At 35.0% G+C, this 11331-nt stretch overlaps 2 protein-coding genes across 2 annotated transcripts; both read right to left on the bottom strand.

Moving 5' to 3' along the window:
- Positions 1-1145: 1145 nt before the first annotated feature.
- On the bottom strand, positions 1146-5263 carry LOC111484208 (putative proline-rich receptor-like protein kinase PERK6). Its single transcript, XM_023130712.1, has 8 exons — positions 4378-5263; positions 3738-4280; positions 3565-3651; positions 3245-3315; positions 3041-3117; positions 2795-2942; positions 2548-2709; positions 1146-1523 (listed from the first exon to the last, which is right to left on the bottom strand). Exons 1-8 carry the CDS (start codon positions 4895-4897, stop codon positions 1242-1244), a joined length of 1890 nt encoding a protein of 629 aa, XP_022986480.1. The 5' UTR covers positions 4898-5263; the 3' UTR covers positions 1146-1241.
- A 1257-nt stretch (positions 5264-6520) lies between these two features.
- LOC111484322 (organ-specific protein S2-like) lies at positions 6521-7313 on the bottom strand. Its single transcript, XM_023130876.1, has 2 exons — positions 7243-7313; positions 6521-7080 (listed from the first exon to the last, which is right to left on the bottom strand). Exons 1-2 carry the CDS (start codon positions 7285-7287, stop codon positions 6802-6804), a joined length of 324 nt encoding a protein of 107 aa, XP_022986644.1. The 5' UTR covers positions 7288-7313; the 3' UTR covers positions 6521-6801.
- Positions 7314-11331: the final 4018 nt, after the last annotated feature.

The raw sequence follows: 11331 nt of genomic DNA, 5'->3' as shown, positions 1-11331 counted from the left end.
TGTAATATTTTGCAAATCTCACAATTTTCTTTACAAAAACTGTCCAGGAATATCAAATTACCCATTTTACCCCTCTCTTTTTTAATCTTTACGCATTAAAAATTAAAATTCAGTTTTTGTTACATTTTAACGTCATAAATTAATTTTGTAGCCATTAATAATTAACATTCTATTTTTTTTTTAGTATTATTTAGTAATTTTCTAGCTTTCAATTTTGTAATATTTTTATACAAATTTTTAGTATAATTCAATTAGTTTACTATTATAATCTTTAGCATGATGTCATAATTTCTAATTTTTCGGCCTTTTTAGGAATTTTTAAAGAAATATTGTTATATTGTCTCATATTTGTATTCAATACCAATCAGTATCATTCTGGGAACAACGCTCTCTTTCAAATCTCTCAACCAATCCATACGACTTTATAGGGTAGTTTTTGATAAAACTCGAGTAGGAACAATGTTTTAACTTGAGTGGAAATATCGTTTTATTTCAAGACTCTCAACCAATTGATACAACTACGGATGATAGCTTTTGCTAAAACTCGAGCAAGAATAATGTTTTCTTTCAAACCTCTCAACCAATCGATACGACTTCGGAGGGCATCTTTCGATAAAACTCAAGCAAGAACAATGTTTTCTTTCAAACCTCTTAGCCAATCGATATGACCTCGGAAGACAACTTTTGCTAAAACTCAAGCTAAAACAATGTTTTCTTTCAAACCCCGGGCAACTTTTGCTAAAACTCGATCAAGAACAATGCTTTCTTTCAAACCTCAACCAATCGATACGACCTCGAAGGGCAGCTTTTGCTAAACTTGAGCAGGAACAATGTTTTCTTTCAAACCTCTCAACCAATCGATACAACTTCAAAGGGAAGCTTTTGCTAAAACTCGAGCAGTTTCTCGAGAACTTGCTTCCAATATGAAATATTAAGTATTTAGAGATGTTTTCGTTATTTCCGAGAATACCCCTGTATAAGGAGTGTTATTAGCTTCTCCCTCCACTTCTTAATCAACTTTTAAAATATACATATTTAGAAGATTATATTTTAATTGAAAAAAAAAAAAAGGAATTTGGTAAGATTTTTAGAAGTTACTATTAGTTAATCAGTTGACTTTTTTAATTATATTAATTGACCACGAAACTACAAACTGTAATAAATACTAATAATTTAAAGTGATGAAATTACACTAAGGCAAGGGGAGAGACTTCATCGACCGGCCGGTCCAAGCTTTTTACTTAGGTGGCCCGTACGTTTGGGGATGACTGGCGGCCGGGCTTCAAGCTGATCTCGCCGCTTGTTGCCGAAGGGTTTAGTCCGTACTCGCTAGTGCCGCCGCAATCGCTGCTTATTTCCTCCCGGCTGTCCTTCGCTTTCTTTTGGAGCCTCTTCACGTCGGCGGTATCGGAGCTTCCATCGTTCTCCGAGGTCGTGCCTGAGCCGAAGTACGAGCTCTGCCCTGCCTTTACTCCATCGCTCATATCCTCTAGTGACACGTCGCCTTCTAGAGCCCTCACCACCTGCTATCCAAATTGTATATACGGGTGAAAGTTCTCTATTTATAATCATTTACAAAAATATATGAAAGATCAATAAATGTATATAAGATATTTAATTCAAATAGAAAATACGATACCCTATAATGGAAGGCAAATATGCAAATATTTACATATAATAAATGATCAAATATGATAGCCATGGAAACTGTAATCGAAGTCTAAATATTTTCAATTATATCAGATATTTGACTGTAATAAATTATCAAATATAATGTATAGCTAGTTTAAATATCTTCAATCATATAAGTATAGTTAAGTAAACTATAATGAGAGTTTAAATATCCTCAATCATATTAGATATTTAACTGTAATAAATAGGTCAAACATAATCTATAGCTCTGTAAACGGTAATGAAAGTCTAAATATTCTCAATCATATCAGATATTTGACTGTAATAAATTATCAGATATAATGTATAACTATGTAAACTGTAATGAAAATCTAAATATACTCAATTATATCATATATTTGACTGTAATAAATGGTCAAATATAATGTATAGCGTGTAAACGATAATGAAAGTCTAAATATTCTCAATCATACTAGATATTTGACTGTAATAAATGATCAGGTATAAAGTATGGCTATGTAAACTATATTGGAAGTCTAAATATTTATCATATCATATATTTGACTGTAATAAAGGGTCAAATATAATATATATTTATATAAAGTGAAATAGAAGGCTAAATATTCTCAATCATATATATATATATATATATAAAAGTAAACTATAATAGAGGGCTAAATATTCTCAATCATATCATATATTTGATTGTTATAAAAAGTCAAATATAATATATATCTATGTAAACCGGAATGAAAGTACAGTGGATATCTTCAATCATATCAGATATTTGACTGTAATAGTAATGAAGTCTAAATATCAGTCAAATATCTTCAATCATATCAGATATTAGAGTGTAATAAATGGTCAAATATAATATATATGATAAATCATAATTCATGACTAAATATTACAAACCTGACTCATTTTGGGACGACGTCGAGCCGAATGACGGATGCAAGCGGAGGCGCAAGCGACCATGCAGCCCATTTCGGGGGCGGCGTACTTCTTCTCCAACCGTGAATCAGCCAGCACCTCATAGTTTGCATTCTTCATTGCTTGCATGCATAGAGGCCTCGCCTACATTCACAATCCAATCAATTTCTTTTATTTATTTATTTTTTCATTTAATTCTATAAACAAATTATTTAAATAAATTCCAAACCCAATCTACTAAGCTTTCCTCCATGAACTCTCCCATCGTGTCCATCGGTCGCCTTCCCGTTATCAGTTCTAAAAGCACTACTCCGAATGAGAATACATCTGATTTCTCTGTTAGCTTTCCCGATGATGCATATTCCGGAGCTAAATATCTGCATATCATTAACTCATTTTAAAACCTACCCATTTTTCAAGGCGATGATTTGATTCTCGTTCCGTAATAAATGAATTGGAAAAAAATCTAACGGACCCAAATGTGCCCATGACACGAGTCGATATATGAGTGTCGTTGTCTTGGTTGAGCTTCACCAATCCAAAATCAGCCACCTTTTAGAAATTTAAAAAATATATTATTATTAATCATTAAGGGAAGATATTAATTTCATTAAAATTACGATATTATCCTTTACGTTTATACGAGTTTTAAGTATAAGTTTTTTTAATAGAAAAATACCTTGGCTTCAAAACTCATGTCTATGAGAATATTCGCAGTCTTGATATCTCGGTGGATGATGCGAGGATGACCTACAACCGAGTTAAATTATAAATTTAATTCATAAATCTTTAAAATGGTGTCTATTCCAAACTACCCTCGGGTATATATATATATATAACTTAAAAAATATTTAAATCTTTTGTAATCAAGGTTAGTATTATAAATATCTAACATTTAAATTTTTATGAGATTTTAATTATTAATATAACATATAATTTTTTAAAGAATAATTATAATTTGAATATTAAAAATATTAATGTATCAAAATGAATGCTTACAGTCTTCGTGTAGATAGGCGAGGCCCTTGGCTGAGCCCAATGCTATCTTCACCCTGGTTGGCCAGTCCAACGGTGACTGCCCCTTGCCTATAATTTTACACATTTAAAAAATATTCTTAAATTATGAAATTAGAAAAATAATAATAATAATAATAAATTATGTAATAACGTACCGCGAAGGTGGAATTGGAGGTTGTTATTAGGGACAAATTCGTAAACCAACAACTTCCGTTCACCGGCGATGCAATGTCCGATTAACGACACCAAATGGCGGTGGTGAACGCGGCTAATTATCTCCACTTCCGCCGCGAATTCCCGACCTCCTTGACCACTTCCCGATTTCAGGCTCTTCACTGCAATTTCCTTGCCGTTAGGCAAAACTCCTTTGTGAACGTACCCGAATCCCCCTTGCCCTAACAGGTTCGCCGGAGAGAATCCCCCCGTCGCCGCCATCAGCTCGTCGAATGTGAACGTGCACTTATTGAACCCTAGCGCCACCGACGGGTGAGGCGGCGGAAACACCGGCCCGTGTGGCCCCGAGTTATTCGAACTCATATCACTGCTAACTATTCCCAACGGCGGAGGAGTCGGCGGCGGAGGCGGCGGCTGCGGCCATTCTCCTCCTTGCCCTCCGCCGCCGACTGGCGTTATGTTCACGACGTGTTCGTTCGGGTTGTTCCAGTTGTAATTCATTCTCATGTAATATGGATCCCCACCTGTAATTTTACATCGCCGATCAATTTCGTTTAAATTTTAAGCTACCAAAGATTTATTAAATAGATTATAAAAAATAAAAATAAATTAATTAATTACTTCTCGGAGAAGACGGTTCATCGAAGCCCATGGAATCACTATTTTTGTTCTGTTTCTTTCGCCTGCAAGCGAAGAACATTAAAACCACGGCGAGTAGCATAAATCCTACCGCCACCGCCAGTCCTGTAAAGATCGGCAACGCATCGGCTTTAGAGCCGCCGGATGAGGAGTTTGCGGATCGAGAGTGATGCGAAATCGATTTCGGAGGAGGCGGAGGAGAATGCCTAGAGGAACCGTGCGGCGGCGGAGGAGATGGAGGAGATGAAGATTTCGAGTCTTTCCGTGATGGCGGTCGGGGTGAAGAAGAGGAATCAGGAGGCGGCGGCGGCGGCGGCGATGCGTCCGGCGGAGGTGGAGGAGAATCGTTCGGCGGAGGCGGAGAGGAACCAGACGGCGGAGGCGGAGAAGAACCAGACGGCGGAGGCGGAGAAGAACCAGACGGCGGAGGCGGAGAAGAATCAGATGGCGGAGGCGACGAGGAATCCGAAGTAGGCGAGGGAGAATCCGATGAAGAAGACATTAGAAGAGTTTCCGGCAAAAGACTAGTCGTTGAATGGCGCCGGAGAAACTCTCGCCGGTCCTCCCAGACGACGCCGGCCTGAGGTAATCGGAAAGTAAATTAGGGATTCTGGAAGGACGGAAACAGAGAAAAATGGGTAATAATCCCATGGAAGAAACGGAGAAAACCGCAGTTCTTGTTTTCCGGCTTAATTTGGTGGTTCGTTGGCTCCAGATCGCCGCCTGCAGAAGGAGGTTAAGGAAAATTCTGTCTCCTTCCATGGAGTTGAAATTCCAGCCATTTTTTCCAAGATTTTTCAGGCACAGCGCCTTCCTCTGTTTCGCTACATTCATGTTGTGCCTGTAAATCTTCAGCTCCAACAATGGAGGCCGGTATGCCCTGCATCATTCTCCCCCATTCTATTATTGGATTTTATATATTTTTTTAAATTATATTTATTTGAAATAATTCTAATTAACTTAATAACTGGGTCAGCCCATTGGGCCTCCTCACAAGCCCAAGAATCCATATGTTCGACTTATATCGTTACGAATTCAAAACTACCCTTGAGACCTGGAAGACCACTTTAGAACCTCGGGATGGAAGAAAAAGATCCCTTTCTATTCTGATGCGATACCGTTGAGCTAGGCGAGACACTGATTAGGGTCGTGTTACTGTAGAGTGATGGTAGATTTGTTTTATGGTAGGATGTTGATCACGCAAGTAGGTCAAGGTTGCCTGTATGGCGGGTTCGTCCTATGGAAGGATGTAGACCACACGGGTGACCTGTTCAAGCTCGTTTGTACTAGGGGTAGCGCCCACAATTCTTAGGGGACTTCATGGCCTGTGGGACGGGTTCGCCTACTAACTTTTCCATGGGCGATGAGTAGGCTAGTGCTCACCATGATGTCTCCCGCATTAGTACGTAGTTTTATGAGGTAGCGTCTCATCCCCAGACGTCGAATACTGCTACAAAGGTTAAGTTCTTCTATCCCAAGCTGTGTACTGAGACTCTAGGATCTATAGTATAACCGATGGTTCTCTCCTAAGACTTGGATGCGATAAGAGCTTACACGTAGGTTGCTTACCGAGTATATTTATACTCATCCCTTTCTACTTTTTTCTTTTCAGGTCTGTGAAGTTACAGGTCGTGGCATTGGAGTGTTCGGGAGCTCGAAAGTCACCGAGGAAATATCGATCCACAACGTCTGTCTAGTTTACTTATGCATAGTTGGCATTTATCATACCATGTATCTTTGACCCCTTTTCTCCCTTGTATGAATTTGGCTCATGTGTAGTTTCATTCCGAACATACTTTGATTCCTTCTTCTTACTTGTAAAGTTTTAAATTCTAGAAAAAAATTTATAACTGAAATTTGTTACTTATTCTTTTCATTTTCATGCCTTGCAGAGTCGGTTGAGTTACTCTCGGTCTTTCGATGTCTCGAAATTTCGAGATGTAGCATTCACAACTCAACTCAATCCAACCCACATGTACTACTTCAGTAAGTCATATATTCGCCAATTAAAATACATAATTCCAAGAAATAAGTATCAAATAACGTTAGTATAGAGAGTTACCATGACACAAGTCTCTCGACAACCTTCAATACACTACATAAACAACACTCGAGGAAGCCACCGTTCGAGAGAAAAAACGACAAATTATTTAAAATTTATACTTCACTAATTATCAAGAACCACGTGTCGATCATTGAATCGAGTACAAACAACCCCAATTCATCATACAAACACAAGAAACAAAAAGAAAGAAGAATCCCAAGACCTCAAACCCCAAAAACCCATCAAAAGAAACCACACACTAAATGTATTAATTTACACAAACATGAAAAGCCTAGTAAGTTATTCTTAACCACAACACTTCCCCCGGCAGACATGCACACATGGGGCTTGGAAGGGTATCATCATGGGGCTGAATTGGCAACGGTGGGGTTGAATTTGATATCAATATTACGCCTTGGAGTAGCAGCCCCATGGCCATGAGCATGAGCATGAGCATGAGCATGGTATATTATAGCATTTGGATGAGGATCAAAGTTGTTCATAAACCGTTGCTTTTGATTCTCCACCATTGAATCATCAAACAACAGCTCTTTAAGCATCTCTGGAATCTCTTCATTTTTCATCATCTTTTTCCAATACTTCCCTTGATCTTTCCTGCTTCCATGGCTTACATCTACGAACTAAATTATAAAAAAACTCGTCAAATTTCGTAACGAAAACGAAAATGAAAACCATCGATCGATAACTGTTTGTTCTTCGACTAACAAAATCAAAATCAAATTTTTTTAACTTTGATCGTAATATTTATAAATCTAAACCGATCAAATCGATCGAAAGCTTACCAGAACAAGAGAAAGGAGAAGAAAGAAAGCAAGAGACAGCTTCATGTTGGACTGCCACAGGTTTAACCATGGTTGAGTTTACCATTTTATAGACAAAATTTATTGGTCAAAACATTTAAATAATTTAATTATTGGAAGTACACTTATCATGAATATATATATTTAAATTAAAAAAAAAAACATTATATATTTCTTTTTAATCATTAATTTTCTAGGGTTTTGGAAGGGAACAAACGCAGTCTTATTTAAAAACCAGTGGTGGGCTGTGTGTGTTTAGGATTTTTTTTTTAAAAATTATAAAAAATCCATTTTCCCAATTATAAGGTCAACCAAGAGAAAAATATATATTTTTAGATCTCGAGAACACGAGTTAGTTGAGGTGAATACAGTTGACTTAAAACTTTCGATTTTTCTCCTGGATTCGGAATGGTCAAAAAACGGAATGCTCGAGGAGCTTCTGGATTTGGAGAAGTTGGTTGAGGGCACAATGTAGACCTTCGAGCCCTTTTGTCCTATGGTTTGATTACGCTCGGGGTTAAATTCTGAGACCTGAATTCTTGTCTTTATTGAGTTCGATTTCTTTTTTCTTTTTTATCGGGTTTTGAGGTCCAAAACTATACATTATAATTAGCTCTTAAACCCTAATTATGAACTAAAGTATTTATTTGATTCTAAATTAGTTTTAAGTTATTTTAACTTCTTAAATAAGTTATAAACCTTATTATTAATATTCATATTCATGTAACGTTTAATTGATATATTCGAATATATCCACAAATATTTTAATATAATATAATATATATATATATATATATATATATATTAATTTATTGTAAATATAGGTGATCTCTAGAAAGTGAGTCGGTTTGAGTTTGTGCATCGAACTGTTACCCACTGAATTTGATGAAATAAATAAATAAATAAATAAATAAAATAATGATTAAAAATAATACTTAAATTAACTTTGGTTTTTAATTTGACTTTGAAAAAAAAAATAGATGTAAATAGTAAAATAACAAAAGTTTCCTAAAACTCTTATTTATTCATTTTTCAATATTTAATTAAATTTGTAATTGAATTTAAAAATATATTTTAGAAAATTATCTTTATTTAAAAGGGTTTTTGAAATATAAATAATAAAAAAATAATCATAAAATTAAATATTTATATATAAATTTTATTGTAAGTAAAAATGTATATTTTAAAATTAACAATAAATTTTGATGATGTCCATTCAACTCAATTTAATTCTAGTAGAACTCAGTTCGAACCTTATGGATTGAATTGGGCTGATGGAATTTTTCGGAGGTTATTAAACACCATTGGTAAAAATTAGTGGATGATAAAAAAAAAATTTAATAAAAAAAAAGATATATTTATGTATATCCCGAGAAATGTATGCATAAGTTTAAACCTTAATATCGCGATGAATAACGAGTCACGATACAAAAATATAACTAACTTGAAAAACGCTCATTCTTTCTTAATATCGCACACAACAATTTCCCGCTAAAAAATTCAATTAAATCAAGACTTTCGTTGACGTTTCCTGTTCTCCCCGAGAGACACCAAAAGAACCCTGAATTATAAAAGTTGTTGTCATTGCAATTTTATCCTTCAAAAATATAAATTATGCTCAATTATAGCTTCAAAAATACTTGAAGTTGGGGAAGTTTAAAATATTTAGAAAATTGTTGCAATCTAACGTTTAACTATTCGGCCAAGTAACTCACATTATTTATCTATTTCGAAAACGCGTTCGTTATTGACATTCATTACTATTTTATTATACTATATTAAAACGTCGCAATCTCAAACCTAACCCGAAGATTTATTAAAGCTATGAGTTTGAACATGTTTATGATATTAAACTTAATATGTTTGGTGCTTCAAAGGGCCAATTTTGATGCTAAGTTTGAGAGGAGATGTGCACCACATTGTCTAAAGAAAGTAAGCACTAAACAGCTAAAAGAGATGAAATGGCTTACTTTTCTATGATAGAATGAACTGTTTTATTTGACTAAACAATGTTAGGTCAACTTTATTGCTCTACTTGAAGAAATGATCATATGGGTCCTTTGATAGATAGCAAATTTGATATGTCCTTTGTGTTTTGTTAAGCTATTTGACTCACAAATATAATTTTGATTATTATATTGGTTGAAAATGTGAAGTCAAATGTATGATTGGTGTTTTTTTTAGTGCAATGATTTGAAATGAAGATTTGAACCACACTCGTGAAAAGACATGTTTTTGTAACGACCCAGTTCACTGTTACCATATATTGTTCTATTTGGGCTTTCTCTTTTGGGTTTCTTCTCAAGGATTTTAAAACGCGTTTGATAGGAGGAGGTTTCCACGTATTTATAAAGAATGTTTCATTCTTCTCTCTAACTGATGTGGGATCTCACAATCCACTCTGATACCAAGTGGTGTGCTAGCAAGGACGCTGAGCTCTGGAGGGGGGTGAATTGTGAGATCCTACATCAGTTGGAGAGAGGAATGACACATTCTTTACAAAGGTATGAAAATCTTTCTCAGAGAGTAGACACGTTTTAAAAACCTTGAGGGGAAGCTCGAAAGGGAAAGCCCAAAGAGGACAATATTTGCTAGCGGTGGGCTAGGGTCATTAGAGTTTTTGTCAATCTAAACAAGAAAAACGTCAGAAAGAAGTAATGTTGATGGCATTTCACTATTGGAAAATGGATTTTTCGATACTAAACAAGGTAGCATTGACAAAACTATAAGTTATGGTGATGTTATAAGTGATATTAGCTTAATTAATGAGCTCTAAGTTCAATATTTTGAAGGTATGAAATGACGTAGATAAAATTGAATTATGTGTAGACTTAACTTACGTGATGGTCAACTTACGAAGGCTTAGGAACATCATATTGAACTTTTACTATAAGTGAACTTACTGTTGGAATGTTTACCGGCTAGGTTGAATGAAATTGTATATTACATGAATGACACATACATTGTGGCCCTTATTTACGTGTTACTATTGTGACAAATGTATGAATGATATGATGTATATACTTTCATGTACATTTGAGTATGATTGATGTGTTGATACAACCATGCAGATACCTAGCGAGACACCACGATGAATAATATAATCTAGCATGATTGAAACACCATGATTATATATGTGAGATCTCATATCAGTTGGAGGGGGAAACAAAACATTCTTTATAAGGGTGTGGAAACCTCTCTCTCGCAGACACGTTTTAAAAACCTTGAGGGAAAGTTAGTCTAAAGAGGACAATATCTGCTAGCGGTGGGCTTGACCCATTACAATATATGTACATCTCCTAAGGAATTCAAGTCACGTTACGAAAACGAACACACCTAGTGGGTCTATGTGTATGTACATATACATAGATCATGTGTAGCGAAATACTATATATCCAACCCTAATTGAAAGAGAAAGTAGAATTCAAAGAACAGTCATGAATTATACGTCATGACATACCTATAGTAACAGTTTTATTCAAGTTCTGTCGACGTTAGCTACAAACTCAACAAAAATAAGACACACACAACGTGACCAAATCTTAAAAATCGTGATAAAACATGATATCGTTTAATCACTCGAGACAAGTTGAGATAGATAAGTCATGGACTTGGACTCCACCACTCGTAACATATTTGAATTTGGCTCCAAAAAGTGCTATGGATTTGTGGGTTAGGGTTCCTTTATAGAGGTGATGAAGGCATAATTTTAAATGGTTATGATGAGTTCTTGGGTGCCATTTTGATTTGATGGAGGTGACAAGGGAGCAATATGGGCATCCAAAGTCAACCATCTTGGCTTTGGTGCTATCTACAATGGTTGACTATTGTTTTTAAATATTAATTATTTTTTAGTATTTATATAATAAATTGGGAAGGCTAAATTTGACCTTTCACCCATTTGTATAATTTATATTTATATTTTATATTCATGATCACTTAGAAAGTACAACTATACTTGATTAGTACATTTTAAACAACTTGACTCAAGCATGATAAAAAAAAAAAAAAAAAAAAAAAAAAAAAAAAAAAAAAAAAAAAAAAAAAAAAAAAAAAAAAAAAAAAAAAAAA

The sequence above is a fragment of the Cucurbita maxima genome, unplaced genomic scaffold (genome assembly GCF_002738345.1).
Source record: "Cucurbita maxima cultivar Rimu unplaced genomic scaffold, Cmax_1.0 Cma_Scf00009, whole genome shotgun sequence".
NCBI lineage: Eukaryota > Viridiplantae > Streptophyta > Magnoliopsida > Cucurbitales > Cucurbitaceae > Cucurbita > Cucurbita maxima.
This window is presented reverse-complemented; position numbering and strand designations above follow the sequence as displayed.